The 17,226-nt window shown below is 33.5% G+C and overlaps 1 protein-coding gene across 4 annotated transcripts in view; it reads left to right on the top strand.

The window, feature by feature from the left end:
• Positions 1 to 17,226, top strand: part of EPHA6 (EPH receptor A6) — a gene marked incomplete at both ends in the record, with an annotated part of 657,283 nt that overhangs the window by 482,961 nt on the left and 157,096 nt on the right. For all 4 annotated transcript variants that reach the window (XM_084232801.1, XM_084232803.1, XM_084232802.1 and 1 more), the window contains one exon: positions 4,807 to 4,992. In XM_084232801.1, coding sequence (XP_084088927.1) covers positions 4,807 to 4,992 — 186 coding nt within the window. The remainder of the gene's footprint in view (positions 1 to 4,806; positions 4,993 to 17,226) is intronic.

A 17,226-nucleotide genomic window follows, 5' to 3' on the forward strand; every position in this document is an offset into this window, starting at 1 on the left:
TATGCTGTACTTTGTTTACAGTCCAAGGACTGAGCAATAAAGGCTACTCAGAGTAGCATGGGTAACATGTCCTCTATGGTATCGTGCAATTCTAAAAGATTCTGGTTTTATGGAGCTTTTCTAAATTATAGAGTGTTGCAAATATTCACATATTAATCTTTATGTCTTAAGAAGTAAACAGAGTATAGGTATTTAACTCACCAACAGTAATACTGAAGCATGAGAAAGTAATGTGACTTCTTCCTAATGCCACAAAACAATTAAGTGGTGAAGCTCTAATGTCTAAGAATATATCCTCTCCTGTGTCTTAGTCTCCTCCTCTCACTGGATAGCCTTACTAAACATGAGAAAATCTTGTATCCTGTTCAACCTTCCTGTAAGGTTGAACCAGAAGCATTCAAATATTTCAACTTGTGTGAGATTTTAAGTTTTCTAAAAATATGTTCTCTTTCATATATAAAATGTTTGCTTTGTATTAGGAAGAGATCAAACAGAATTAGATTCTAATATTTCACCCTAAAATGATTGTGAATACAATTGGATAAATGAGCCTCAGGAGAACATTAATAATAATAGAATTTACCTAAGACCTCAAGACACCACTATACCTCTCTAGAACAGACTTAAAAGTATTTTTTAACTCTCTTACATCACATTTAAAAGTATTTTTCCTGTTGCATTTATACTAAGGAAGGAAAGTTGATTGTGTGAGCTAAGTTTAAAGAAAGTTGAATTCAGATAGTATTGAGACATTCCGTTTTAAAAATGAAACAAATTTCTGATTGTGGAGCTGCTGTTGTTTTGTTTTTCTCTTACTCATTTGGAAGTGGGAGACTAAATTAGATAATCAGGATATTTCCCTTAAGCAAGAACCTCAAATCTTGGCCTTTACTAAGAAGTCATCCACATAGAAATAGACTAAAGAGATGGAGGAAGGGGCATAGCTTGTGGAAAGAATGTTCCCATAGAAGGGAATCAGCAAGTGTGAGGAAACATAGGGAAGATATGTTTTTTAAAAATCACATCATGGGCCTCCCCTGGTGGTGCAGCAGTTGAGCACTGGGCTGCGAAGCTGCCCGCAGTCTCTGCAGCGCCAGTTCGATCCCTGGCCATCGGCAAGGGTCCCACATGGCATGCCAGACCTCTCCTGCCACTCCCGCTGCTCCCCTCAGCAGTGTATTTCCTCACTCTGCCTGTTCTGTTCCCTGCTCTGGCTTTGGTGAATAATCTCACCCTCCTGCGCTTCTCACTGTACCCAGTGCTTGTATAAATAAATAAATAAATCTTTAAAAAAAATAAAATAAATTTAAAAAAGTAAAAAGCACATCAGGAGTCACAACTTCAGTGTTTTCAAAATTTTGGATGTAGGGGAGTACCAGATCTCAGAACAGGAGGTGTAAAATTTTGGAAAAGTCTCCAAAGGATCATGCTATGGCAGTCCTCCAAAAGGGACAGTTCCTCACCATCTACACCATCCCCTCAAAGTTTTCATTTTATATTAAAGCCTTTGTGTGGAAAATCCAATATTTATTGATATTTTAATGTGACCCTACACATGATACTACAAAATTGCTTGTCTGAAATGATTTTACCACTATCCAAAGAGATAGATGGGGTTGTTAGCCAGTGAATGGGCTGTTAGTGACAAGATTAATTACCCTAGATATAATTTCTTTGCTTGCTTGAAACCAGGAAGACTATAGTTTTTTTCCAGATCATCTAACATACAGAATATTTGATATGGGTTCCATTTCAATTTTATAGTGAAGGATTCTTAGTATATGGTTTTATCATTCCATCCACCTTTGATATCCAGTTAACATGTCTGAATACTATATGATAGTTTATACCACATTACCAGTTGGGAATACTAATATAAGAGGATAGTAATAATGATAAGCATCCCAGAGAGCAGAAAATAATGATTACCAGCATGGTCTCTGGAATCACACCGTCTAGGTTCTACCACTTTCCAGTTATGTTACTTTGGAGAAATTGCTTCTCTTGTCTTTTCATCTTAGAGGCGACATAATAATGCTTTCTGCCTCAAAGTTTTGTTGAGATTAAGATATAAAGTTTTTACACCTGGCTCATGATAAGCACAACATAACAGCTAGCTCTGTCATGATGATGGTAACAATGTGTCAGAAAAGAAAAAATATGTATAGTAAAGATGGTATTTCCATTGTCAATGAGTTTCTGAAGGACTGACTGCATATATAAACTTTCACAAATCTTATTGAAAGATTTCTCTTATTTATGTAAGTTATATATAGTGCTACAACAGTCATGTAATGGATAAATCTTTGGAATGATTGAATGAATGTATTAAATTTAAAATATCTTTTCTCCTTGCCCTGATATATGTGATATATCCAGGTGTATCATGATAAAGGTTTTCATACATTCTCTGACTGAATTTTTTGGACTTTGACTAAACAATGCTCTAGGAGTCTCAGATCTTTAATTGAGGCTTCCATTGAAATAAGTGTGTCAGTGAAATAAGTGTGATAACAGCTTGATCATGCAAAGCTTGACATGAAGAAAACACCTGCCTGGTGTTAATAAGATACATGAATTTCAGACAACAGAAATCCAAAGAAAATTACTACTATATCTTCCTTTAAAAAATATCAACAGAGCTCTGTATTCATTCATTATATGCAAAAGTTTATTTAAATTAATATGAAATGTTAAGATAAAAATTACTTGGATTGTGGATTGATTTCAGGAGAGGGATTTTAAGATATTGCTCAATATATGTACTGAAATTTATTAATTAAAAAATTTATTAAGGCAAAGTGAAGGAAAAAACAAGAACGAAATATTTTGTTATGGTCATTCATTAAAAATAATCTGGGAATTAATTGCAAATATGTTCAGCATGTATTGGACATCAATTTAAATACAATACACATATATTTTCTCCCCAGGTACAAAGCCTTATATACAAGAGAAAAATCTTTTTAAAAAATCAAAAATATTAACAAAACTAAAACATTGCATGTTTTTCCTGTGAAGATCAAAACATTTAATACCAAAAAAAGTTAAAAAAACAAAAGTATCATTTGTTACTGTCAAATTTATGTTAGATTTATAAAACTCAATATCATATGCACTGAATTTAGGGACCACATTCTAATAAGTGTTGTTTGTTTGCTTATTGTTTCAAATTCTCCTGGAACAAATTCCCCTGTAGACTGCTTACTATTACTAGTGGACTTGTTTACATATGATTTATAAAGCCAAGTTTTGTGTTGTTTTCTACCTAGCTATTTTACCAAAAAAAAAATTTCAGTAGCATCTATATCAATTGATAGTTGATATTCATGTGTCGTTAACACTCAGTTTACTATAATGTATTGGTCCAAAGAAAATATGTGTATTTGAAATCTGCAAGCATTTAATTTGATCCACTAAACTGAAACTTACATTGCAATCAGCTATGGGCCAGTATCATTAGCTAATAAACCAACCAAAGATATTTTGATTTATATTCCTTTTACCCTTCCAATGATATATTTAACTTTGAGCATGTTATTTCATAAGCACTTTTACGTGAATTATCGCTTTTGATCTTACCGATACGCTCATGGGGAAGAGATGTTATAGCATTTACATAAGTTTGCATTATTATTTTCACTTTATAGTTGAATGAATTTGGGATCCAGTATCATGCTCCTAAGTAATTGCAAACAATTGGTCCTAGAAAATTGTCTGGAATCTCAAACTATATTAAATTTATTTTATTACATTGAGAAAGGTCTCCAACCTTCTTTCCCACAGTAAACCCTCCCGTCAGCCTTATCTCCTTTCTGCCCTGTATGCACATCATTCTTTTGATTGCTTCATATCTTTGAGTCTTTTTCTTCACTTCCCTTATTCCTCCCATGTACCCCTCCTGGGATAGCCCCATTTTTACTGAATACCAAATATCATACACTTCATTCAAGCTCCAGCAAAAGTTTCACCCCCTTCAGGAAGTCTTTAGCACCTACTCTTACTTGATACAGCAGTCAAAAGAATTGATTCCTGGGCCTTTCAGTGTTTCTTTTGTGTTTATCTGAATTCTGCCCCTAAGCTCCTGAAAACAGAGACCAAGTTTTACCCTTCTTTGAAACTCTTAGCACTTAGCACTAACACTAGAGAAAGAGAGAGACAATAAATCAGGATAAATATTTGGCTATTATTTAATCTGCCCAATGGAGCCATTGTTGGAACATAGATAATCTTACTGTGTTTGTATTCTAAGCATGTGACTTGTAATGTAGCCTGTATAATCAGTTATTATAGTCAAGTTCAGCCTGGTCTTTTGAATAAGTTCATACACCAATTATAGCAATTCACCCTAGCATTGATTTCTAATGGCAGTAAGGCCCAGCCATATGTCCTACAGGATCAAATCAACTACACATGCCTGATAAGTTCCTTGAGTAGATCAGGCATTTGGCCCATATATCAGTATTGAGAACAGGAAAAGGAAATGTTAAGCATTGATTGCTTTTCTATAGAATTACATTAGCATCATCCATTTTGCTAGACATAATTTCTCAACAGATCAGGGATATCTATCAATAGTAGTTCCTGTGGCACAGCATATGAAAATGCATTTCATTATTCATAAGAAATGGTGCTGATAGCGCATATTCTCATTACAGATTTTGAAGAACACTCCATGTGAAAATGACACACAAGTCATTACGTTAAAAAACAAAAAAGATGGTACTATGACAGTTTCAAATATCAAATATCATGGGATTTAAGTATTCTGTATAAACAAACATCTGCTTTGGTTTATATTTTAAGGTGAATTTGGAGAAGTCTGTAGTGGGCGTTTGAAGACACCAGGGAAAAGAGAGATTCCAGTAGCCATCAAAACATTGAAAGGTGGCCACATGGATCGACAAAGAAGAGATTTTCTAAGAGAAGCCAGTATCATGGGTCAGTTTGACCACCCAAATATCATTCGCCTAGAAGGTGTTGTTACAAAAAGTAAGTAACTGATTTTCTCCGTTACTTCTTTTATAAATAATCTCAGTTTCTTTTTTCTTTAAAGGCTTAATAGCAAAGCCACAGCCACTCAGGGAAAAACTTAGTTTAGATATCATTTTTCTGATAACATCCCTTAGAGTATTGACATTAGACTGTGACATTATCAGAGTTTGCATTTGTCACCAGACAGCTTTGACATGGTGTTTTATTACTTATAAATCATTTGCTCTTTGAACTTGATGAATCAAGCATAAAGGGTTATAATTTTTTTTCAAATTTCTAATTCACTTCTAGCATGGTGCTTGTTAGGCAAAATTAATAGAAGAAACAGTTTAAATATTTTGGATCATTAAGATAAAATACTTCTGTCTGGATATGTTTTATCTGAGGCAAAACTTATATACAAAGCTCCATATAATTATTAGAATTCATCATTAACACTGAAATTATTTTTTAATTTACATAAAATGAAAATATATATATTTCTTGAATAAAAAAACTGCTTTAATACAAAGAGTGGGAAAAGAAGTTTCCTAAAGATCCAAAATTAGTCACAAATGCCAAGATTGCTATATATTCACTTTTATTTTAACAATGATCAGGCCTAAAGCTCAAGTATATTTCCTTTATTTTATTCACTAATGAATTGTAATAAATAATGACATTTAGAAACTAATAAAATTAAACTTTTGAGAGGCATTTTTCATTCATAAAACTGAAATTTCATTTAAAGTCATTGAAATTAATTTGAGATTTGATGTCCAATTTGGAAATAGGAAAGTGTAAAAGCTTACTGAAAACTTGTTATTGACTGTCTGAAACTCCTATGTCCGTCTCACAAAGCATTGGCCAACGTACTGCCAAGGGAAGTAGATTACTCACAGTCATGATAGTTTGGAGAACAAAAAAAGAATGCTTTCAATGACAGATTTTGAGGTGGGCTGCTCCATTTGCCCACCTTAATGGGGCCCTCCAGTATTCAGGCTCTTGTGTTCTCTTTCATATTGATTCTGGGTTTGTCTCTGTTTGACCAGCCTAGGCCAGTAGGACATTAGTAGGTATAATGCAAGTAGAAGTATCTTACCTGTTTGCAATTAGACTTTGTCCTTTTGCAATACTCCTTCCTGTAACTCAACCTCTGTGTGGTGAAGTAATATTTAGTGCTGCAAAGTCCTAAGAGCCCTGTCAACTACTCCCTTAGAGCCCTTAGGAGGGCTCTAAATTTAAATTTATAAAGGTTTAAGATAGGTAGCATAGCACACAACTCATAGTAACCCACATTAAATGGTTATCATTATTGGTGCTATGTGCCGGGCATCTTACACATACACTTTCCCATTTCATTCTCACAGCAACTTATATGGGTATCATTATCTATTGAAGCTCAGATAGATTAATTTATCCATATGAACTTCTAGGCCACAGGAAGAGGCTTGATTGGTGTTCAGAATGAGACATATCTGACTCTAAAACCCATGAGATTTTTCTGTTGTTTTTGCTCATTATCATTATGTATATGTCAAATTTTTATACTTTAATTATCTTATCTGAAATAACATTAAATAAATAACAATGTGAATAAATGAGTATCACTTTTCAAAATAAGGAAAATATTTGTTAGTGAAATAAATGATTTGTAATGTAAAATTTGGAAAGATTACACTATGCCACAATACCTAACAAAGATTATTATCAAAAAGATAGAAGAAATAACATTTCAATTATTTTTGTATTTTCTGACTTGTCATTAATGTAGCATGGGCATTTCAAGTTATTCTTTCTGTTTTATATCACTCTAGAAGAAAATATACTTTTTAAGTTGGGCTATAAATCTTTGCAGAGCATTAAAATAACAGTTTGAATATGCTATTGAAATCCTCTTTTTTGTATTTACACATCAAATATCTAAAGTTAAGTGTCCAAGAGTAAATTAAAAAGGTTGAGAAGTATCAGATCTTTATTTTCTCCTTTTGATAAATTATTATATGACTTTTTATGTTTTCTGTGTGTTTTATTCACATTATCATATATAAAGCAAAATATTTATAGCCCTATGATGTAGGAATTATTTATTCTAAATCATTTGTCAGGGAACAAAAGAAATTAGCCTATAGCCCTCTGGTTTCTTCTAGATTGGCAAATAATAAAAAAGCATTATACTGATATTAGCAAAAAAGTAAAAAAGGATTAATAATTATATTTTTGTGTGTATGTATATCTACATATAGAGAGAGAGCATGTGAGAGTCACTCCTGCAACTTCAGAGGCCCTCTTAAATAGCTTAGGTAAAACAGAAGGATTTTGGTGGGGTAGAAAAGGACGGTTAGGAAAGTTATAAGGAAGGTACAGAAGTGGGTAATATAAATGGAGAAAGGAATAATTCCTGCAAACATAAATGGGCATTTTTATACTGTTATCTTCTTGAGTCAAGTGCTACGGGATTTTTAGGAGAAAGGCAATAAATAAATGAATGCCTCATTCCCATAAATACTTGGTAATTGTTCCAATATTGCCGTTAAGTAGTTACGAGATAGCTAGCAATTAATGCGCCCTAAGGACTACCAAATTGCATCAAAGATAATACTGACAAAGATAAACATGCAGTATAGGTTTATATGATAATGTTAGTAGAGTCCCTGGGGTTCTGAGAAATAAATGCACAGACTCTAGTTGAAAGTACTGCGAAATTATAGACAAAATTTTCCTCACATCCTTTTATAAATTCTTAATATACATAATTTTACTGTATAGGTTTTGTATTAGGAACACATTTTGTCTTTTCATATTTGGCTGTATAGGTGATTTTTGCTTGAAAGTTAAATTATTAAAGACTACATTATTTAAAAGTGTGTCTTTTTGATACCTATCACAATTTCATTAACCTGTATAGATATAATTCATTAAAAAGAGATAATCAATTTAAATCATTGGCTTTTCTCCAAAATACAAATAGAAATCATCCACAAAGAACAAACTTGTAGCATGCATAGTAACCATCTGTAACTAATAATATATATATATATATACCAGTGTCATTAACTACATAATCAAAAAAGTGATAGTCTTCTATAAAAGGTAAGAATTGTAGCTAAGTGTTAAATATATTGCAGTAACCATACTGCAAAAAAACTATGTCCTGCAGTTTGAATTCATAATGAGGGAAGAAACAAAAGGAGAAATAATGAAATCCCTCTGTCTCAGTAAGTAACAACTAAATCTAGATATAACAACTATATTTCAAAATAATTTCAAATTCAGTGAAAAGTAATAGAAGCCAGTTAGGATATCCCTAAGACTCATGGAACAACATAGGAGCTCTAAAAGAATGTGCTGGACCACCCCAAATCCTCTTTAAATGCTTCAGAATATTGTGGGTTCCTCCCAGGCAATTTTGATGGGTCCATATGGAAATCAGACAGAATACATTTAAGCCAATCAAATACATTGTATAGTAAATGCGCACGAACTGTTCTCTCTAGTCCCCAAATTGCATTCTATTGACCGAATAATGCAGTCTTCAAGATTTCAACTATTAATGTTGCCACCAAGGTGACATCTGCCTTTCTACCTGGTTGTATACTCTACTAGCCACATAAAAAGACTTAAGATAAGTCATCCAATGTATTTACCTCAATTTTTACCTCTGAACAAATAATTTAAAAGATTAGAGAAGAAAATAGTAGAGTCAAATATAGTCCTAATATTTGTATATAATTCTTCACCTGAAGAGACCCATGAAATGTTGGTGAGGAGAATATGTTCCAGTGATAACTTATCACATACCTCTAACTCTATTATAACTTCAGGTTTTCACATCAGTGATCCAAGAAGAAAATGGAAAGGCTCAGGAAGAAACAAAAAAGTACCTTCAATAAAGTATTTTTTTAACAATCTATAAAGTAGAAAATACAGGTAAAATTTTTCTATAATCTAAATCAAGGTTTGAATATATGAAATATGCATTATAAGGGTAAAATATTCTACAAAACTGATTTATAATGAAAGGAATTAGATAATTATTTCCTTCTAGAGGTCAGTTTTTCTGCTAGCTAAGGGAAATCAAAAGTTTTGTTTTCCAAGAAACATTTACTGAGCAGTACCAGTTAAAAATCTCTCTGAATCAAACCTAGAAATATAGAAAAGAAGGTTTCAGTGCACTTGAGAAGCATGTATGTTGGGGATGGTCCAACTGTGAGCAACAAATAGACTAGTATTTCCCAGCACAGGTGCTCTTGTTGTTATAATTATTTATTCATTTATTCAATGAATATTTAATTAGGTGCTCATTCTTCTAGCTACTGACATTATAGTAAAGAAAATGACAGCTTCTATCTCCTGGAGGAAACAAAAAAGTTAAATATGTAAATACAATTGTAGATAAAGAAGAAAAAAACAACAAAGCAAAGGAGCAATTTATGCTGAGTTTGATAGGGGAGCATCCCAAGGCAAAGGAAACAGCAAGTTCTAAACACTTTTGCTAACAAAGAATCTGACTTGTTGGGAGAGCATCCAAAAAATCTGAAGCAAAGTACTAACAGTTTGGATTATACATTGAATGAAAAATTAGAAGCTGGGAAGCAGAAAGAAGTTAGCACAGTTATCCAAGTGAAAATTAATGAGAAAGTAGATTAAATAAACATAAGAAAAAGAATATAGATTAAGGAATTATTTTCAAGGTTAAATTAAGAGATTTAATCACTAATTATATGTGAATAATGAGGACACGGGGATAGTTTTGGATGGTTTCCAAGTTTCTGGTTTACATAAAAGAAAGATGAAGAGGAAATTCTGAATACTAAATTTGAAGGACAAATAATGAATTCTGACCTGGACATGATAAGTGTGAGAAGATGGGACATTAAATACTGCCAGAAAGCCTCAGGAGCCTGGGTGGAAGTTGGTCTGCAAGTACAAATTAAAGCGTATTCACTGGATGAATACTGGTTGGCAGGTGTAGCCATAAGGAGGATGAATTTACCCAGGGGGTAAAGAGAACTACCCTTACCAGACACAATGAACAACAGTAGCTTATGAAAAAGATGGAAGGCATAACCTAAAATAGGAAGAACAGATTTTTAAGAATGAGGAAGAAATCAACAGAATAAAATGAACTGGGAAGCCAACTAAGATAAAGATTGAAAAGCATCTATCGAATGGACTAATTATGAGAACACAATCCATTACTGCATACCATGATGATGGAAGCCAGATTACAATGGACTATAGAGTGAGAAAGGCAATCAGACTGTTAGTTTTTTAAAAAACACATTAGACTGTTGATTTCTTATTAAATTGCAAATACTCAGCATCCTTGTGGTTATTCGTTTATTCAAATAGTGTTTCCACTGTGCCTAGCATGTGTTTGGCACTTTCTTAAGCAGTAGGTATTTGGCAGTCAGCAAAAAAGCCAAAATGCCTGCACACCTGGGTCAGGTCCCTCCACATTCATTCTTCAACATTCTTCTTGAATCCTAGATTGTATTCATGCAAAATCACAAAGTTACCTCAAAACATACATTCATCTTTCCCATTAGTTTCATTTGTCAAATTCCTAAAACTTTGGAATGAAATGTACCAACCTGACTCCTAAATGGGCACAAAGGTAGCTGAAAAGTTAGGAAGATGTGGGCATCACTGAAGACACAAGAAAAACTGGAGATCATGACAAAAGCTGCTGCCCCAAAAAGGACTATTGATAAATGAGAGAGCGATAGCATGCCAGCGGGGAAAGTGGCAACTTAGGTAAAAGAAAAGTGAGAGGCAGAAGAGAAGAAATCATTATTTTCTATGCTTTTTCTCTTTGCCTATCATCCTTGCTATTCACTGCTAGTAAAAATAGTGTTGAATTATCCTTGTGCAATTTCTGGAATCTTAGTGTATTCTTAGGATATCTACTAGAAAATATCGGATATTTGGAATGGCAATGTATGCATATTAATAAATAGAAATGAACCAAGTGTGACTGTAACAAATAGTAACAAGATGACATAGCCGGGTGGCCTGTGTCTTACACTCTGTTCAAGCAGCACTGGGCTAATTGGGATCACCTGCTTATTTTCTTTCTGCCAGAGTGTAAGTACAGCAAGTACTCTACAGGAGAGAATAAATTTCTGTGTTCAGGAGGAATTTATTCTTTTCCCTTCAGTGTTTACATGTCTGGCTTTTCTCAAGGTCATTCACTCTAATCACCTGCCTAGATCTATCTCTAACTCATTCTCTCCTTCCCGTAGTTTTCTCACCATCTTAAACCAGCCTTATTAGGTAGACTATAATAAGAAGCAACAAGTTAAAAAAAAAATTCTAGTAACAAGTGGCTTAGTGTGAAGATAACACTGTAAACTGTAAGAACTAGAAAAAGGGAACATAAATACAATTTCAGGCATATAGATATAATGTGCTTATTACCATTAAAATAAAATTGAATAGAGCCATCTAGAGGGCATAGTCTTACTTTTTTTAAAAAATAAAAAATTCATTCCAGGGCCTCCCGGTGGTGTAGCGGTTGAGCGCTGGGTTGCGAAGCTGCCCGCAGCCTCTGCAGCACCCATTCGATCCCCGGCTGCTCCTCAGCCACCAGAGGAGGGTCCCACATGGCGCGCAGACCTCTCCTGCCGCCCGCTGCTCCCCTCAGCAGTGTACTTCGGTCCTTCTGCCTGCTCTGCTCCCCGCTCTGGCTCTGGTGAATTCTCTCACCCTCCCACGCTTCTGACTGTACCCAGTGCTTGTATAAATAAATAAATAAATAAATAAATAAATAAATAAATAAATAAATAAATAAATAAATCTTTAAAGACAAAAAAAAAAGTTATTAAAAAAATTCATTCCAAATTACTCATGATGTAATTTGTTCTCAAAGAGTTTGATGGTTCCAAATTTAAGAAGCCTATAGATAAACCCAGATTTTCATCCATGAACTCAGGAGAATGAGAACCAGCCTGCCAGACTGCAAAGGTAAAGCAGTCACTCATTAATGAGGAAATTTCACCAAGTTCCTCATGATTTTTATGTGGGACTGGTAGAAGTCTTGGTCACTGAAAATGAGTATCCCCCCATATGTTAGATTTCTTATTAAGAAATTATCAATGAAATTAGTAAATGGAAGCCCAGCAAGCTTCTTATTCAGTATCATAATCAATATGGTAATGCGTATATTGCTGGAATGTTGCTGAGATTTTTCTTAAATTTTAATTTTTATATAATTTCAGATTTACAGAGAACATTATAAAAATAATATAACACTAAGTTTCCCTTCATGTTAGAATTTTGCATAATCCTGTGAATATTATCAAAACCAATAAATATCAGTACAGCGATATTTTCTTAACTCTGGACTTTTATCAACTTTTCCACTAATGTCCTTTATCTGCTCTACAACCCCATCCAGGATCCTACATTGCAATTAGTTATATATTCTTGGTATTTTCCAATTTGTGACAATTCTTCAGTCTTTCCTTGTTATTTATGACCCTGATGCTTTCAAGATGCTTTACTAGTCAGTTATTTTGCAGACTATCCAGGAGTTTAGGTCTGTCTATTATTTTTATCATGATTCAGTGTGCGGTTAGGCATTTTGGGCAGGAACATCACAAAAATTATATCCTCTTCTTAGTATGTTGTGTTAAGGAGGAAATGATCTCCTCTTGGGATGTTAGCATGGGTCAGTTGGTTAAGGTGATATCTCCAAGATTACTCCATTGAAAATTTACTTTTGGGGCCTCCCCAGTGGCGCAGCAGTTGAGCACTGGGTTGTGAAGCTGCCCACAGCCTCTGCAGCACCAGTTTGATCCCCGGCCACCAGGCGAGGGTCCCATGGCACTCAGACCTCTCCTGCCGTCCGCTGCTCCCCTCAGCAGTGTACTTCGTCAGTCTGCCTGTTCTACTCTCCACTCTGGCTCTGGTGAATTCTCTCACCTTCCTGCGCCTCTGACTGTACCCAGTGCTTGTATAAATAAATAAATACATCTTAAAAAAAAAAGAAAATTTACTTTTGCCCTTTTGCAACTTGAAAGATGATAGATAGATAGACAGAGACAGATAGCTAGATGGCAATAATTTAAATATGCAAATAAACCATATCCCCAAAATTATTTCCTACTAATTTTGTCATCCATAGTAGGTGTTGCCTATAGCAGTTATTACTAGTGTATTCTAATAGTGATTATTCTATTTCAATCAGAATACTTCTTTAAGGAAGAGCGTGTTTTACAATGCTCTACAAAGGAAATATATAACTTTTTGAATTTAGCTTATTTTCTTATCAGAATTCACTTGCGATTCATCCATGTTTGTAATTAGTGAGGTTAAGCAGTATTCCTTTGTATGGATATACTATAGTTTAGTTGTGCATTTAGTGGTTGAAGGACATTGGGTTGTTTCCAATTTGGAAATTTTGAACATCCATGTGTAAGTTTTTTTGTGTACATATATATTTACATTTATCTTGCATAAATACCTAAATATGAAATGACTAGATCAAATGTAAATATATGCTTAATTTTCTAAGAAACTGCCAAACATTTTTCAAAGCTGGATTTAAATTTTGCATATCCTCTGTAAAGGAATTTCAATGATTCTGCACTAGCAACAACAGTTGGTATTGTTATATTTTAAAAATTAATCATTCTGGTGAATATTAGTATCTTATTGCCATTTTAAGTTGAATTTTCTAATGACTATTGATTTTGATCATCTTTTCATATTTTTATTTACTATCCATATATCTTCTTTGATGAAGTGTGTCCAGACTTATGTCCATTTTTTAACTGAGATTTTTTTTCTTTCTTTCGCAAATTATTTTCATATTTTCTGGATATAATCCTTTCTCAGAAATGTCTCTTGTAGATATTCCAGTTCATAGCTTTTTTTTAAAACTATAAACATCTTTTTAAGAGTAAGTGCTTTTAATTTTAAAAATCTCAATTTTTTTTATTTTATTTTATGGCTTATGCTTCTTGTTCTATCTAAAAATTCTATATAACCAAAGGTTCTCTTCTGCTATCCGCTAGGTTTTTTTTTATTTTAGTTAGAGGTCTGTGATCCATTTTGACTGAATTTTTTATATGAGGTATGGGCCAAGGTTCATTTTTTTAGCATATGAGCATTTGAATAGCATATGTTAAATCAATATTTTTAATACAAAACTAATTTTCCTCATTTTTAATTCATTTTTAATTTCCCTTCTTTTTTAGAATCCTACACTGACTTCTCTTCACAGCCATAATAATATTCATGCTGCTGAGTATAGAAATTCCAGGTTCAATATGATTGGCTTGTGCCCCCAACATATTTTTAGCCATATTTCCTGTCTTGTAATTTGTTTTCTAGTGACAGTGAATCATTCATAGTTCCCCCAAACCTGCCATGCTGCTTCTTTCTTCATATTATTTGATCATACTTGATCCTTTTCTAGGAAAACTCTCCTTTACCTCCCCTGCTTTTATTACCCTTTATTCAGCCAGAAAACTCTACTTAGATGAGTCAGCTTACATAAAACATCCTTTCTTAACTTCTGTAGTGGATTAGATAGCTACATTGCCCCTAACATGTTGTGCTGTAATTTGTATGCATGACTCAAAGTCTGTTTTCTCAGTTCTCAGTTCACAATATTTAGACCTCAAGCACCGTTTAACCATTCCTCTGAGTATTGGGACATTTTCATCAACAATGCAGCATCTGCACTGTCTTCTACCCTAGTTGAGACTTCCTCTCACCTACACCCTGCTTAACTCATCCTTTGTAGAGACTCCACCAGCCCAGTCACTGCCAGTCAGTAGAGCAAAATTATCATATCATTATGTATTCATCTGGAGTCTTCAAACTCCTAGAATTTTGTTTGTGACCCTGTTCTAAGTGAAGTGTCTACTTGGTGCCTGATTTTTTTCATTTAGATACCAAAGTTGCTCTCATATATGCTAAACAGCCGTATCTCTATGAAACAATTTCATTTGATTTGTAATGACATTTAATTCCCTAATTATAAAGGGCAAAATTGAGTGTACTGGCCACCTGTTTTATCTATATAATCTTGATTTTCTATTTTAGCTTCACCATATTGTTCTTCAATCTTTTCTCTATAAAGCATGTATAGTTAAATATATAGTTATATATGCAGTCATATATTTATGTGTGTGTGTGTGCATACAAAACTCCTGATAATGTATTTTAAGTTTGGTTTTTAATAGAGTGAGAAGTACTGTGTTATTATGGGGTGAGGTTTAGGGACCCATGGGCTATTGAGGAAGTCTTTGTTCTGTTTATTACAGTGCCTAGTATGATACTGAGCACAGAGTAAATACTATAGATACATGGATGAAGGCAAATTAGAAAAGAGGAAAAGTAAGGGAAGCATAGGGTAGAGTGAGGGAAAGAATAAAGGGAACAAAAAAAGGAAAGAAGGAGCATATTTTTTCTAGAATTTCAAGCCTCACTCTAAATTTAAACACATTCTAATGTCAACCACATTTATATGAAGTTGACAGTTTTTCTCATAACTGTTTCTCTGGACTTTTGTAATCTCCTCTTTCTGTGGACAATAGTTATATTTTATGTTTTTCACATCTGAAAATTAAACCCTCTATAGATTACATTTAATTAGGTACATGTTTTTTTTTCCCTAAAATAGAACAGAATCAATTTAAAAATAGAACCACAACTAATTCATCTTTATATCTCCCCCTCATATTACCTACTTGTATCCTGTATGTCATAGCACTCAATCCCAACTTTGGAATAAGTAAAGAAATACAGTATTTTATCTGCTTGGCCTGATAAAAGTAGGCACACCTTAGTCCACTCACTAGTACTTGATTCAGCACTAGCACTGAATCAGAGAATAATTCAGATTTATTGACATTTTTATTCGTTTACATCAATCACTGCAAGTGAATTTAACTCATTTTCCGCTCATCACAAATGTCAACCAAAGACATCAGCAATTGTTTTATTTTTTTCTCCTTTTCATTCAGATGCAATGACTGTTAGAGGATTATTAGGTCTGAAAATAATGCACTGACATTTCCCCTAAGTATTAATGGCATGATTCTCTTGAAGTAAGTATAGTTTTCATTTTGGCCTTCCCATATACTATATAGGACATGCTATTGTATTTGGTAGAACAATCCATAAATACAAAAAATTATAGCACCTCTGTGGCTCTGTCACTGTTTCATTCACCTAATCACTGAAATATTCCATTACACTGAAATGAAAGTATACAAAAATGCTTCCCATTAACTTGAGTTACTATAATTTAATGATTCCTTTAATATAGATCATATCTCATTGTAAGAAATTCCAGAATATTCCCTGGGGAAAACAGGTCTGCACAGGAAGTATAAGATGCTAGAAAAGATTTAAACAAAGAAAGAGGCTACTTAAAGAAAAGGAAGATCAAGAGTGAGCTGACTGGAATTTCTTAGCTTGTTCCAAAAAGTAGAATAGTTATTTCCCTAAAAGAGGATGTACACATGTAAATTAAATAAATTAACAGAATAAAAGAAAGCTTCCCATGTGTCAAGTTTAATATTTCACATTTTTCTGCCTGAGGTAACATTTTTAAGTCAGAGATGGTTGGTAAAAGACTCAGGAAATATTTTACACTACCTCCAAGAAGAAAATTTGGAAGAGTAAATTTATCAGATGATGGAAGTTTGAATTATACAACATGTAAAACTTAACATTACTATTAATTGTAAGATGGAACAAATAAAACAATTCTTATAACTAAAATAATACTAATATATTACCCAGATTTTAGCAATAGAGAAAATTTTAGTTCCTAAGGAGGCCCACCTTCAGGCTAACATAAAATATTATAATGATAAATTTAAAATATTGCATCCTCAAATTTACACAATTTTAGATACTGAGTAAACAGTCTACATTTTTTTCTTTTTTTTAAAGATTTGTTTATCTATGCATAGAAGAATGGGATGTAGGCCAGAAGTGTTAGAGACAGAGTGGGTAGCAGAATAGGTGGATCTACTGAAATACACTGATGAGGGGAGCAAAGGATGAGACAGGAGAGGTCTGCTGTGCCATGTGAGTCACCTCCCAGGCCAGGCATGAAATTCAGGCCACAGCTATGGTAGCACTGAGATTTAACCCCTAGGCCACCAGGAAGACCCCCTACTTTTTTTTCAATGTGTATTTTATTTACTGTGAGTAACCACATTTGTTAAGAATTTTAATACATAATTTTAATCACATATTCACTCATGTTTAGGACTTTTAATT

This window comes from Talpa europaea (genome assembly GCF_964194135.1).
Source record: "Talpa europaea genome assembly, chromosome: 4".
NCBI classification, from domain to species: Eukaryota; Metazoa; Chordata; class Mammalia; order Eulipotyphla; family Talpidae; genus Talpa; species Talpa europaea.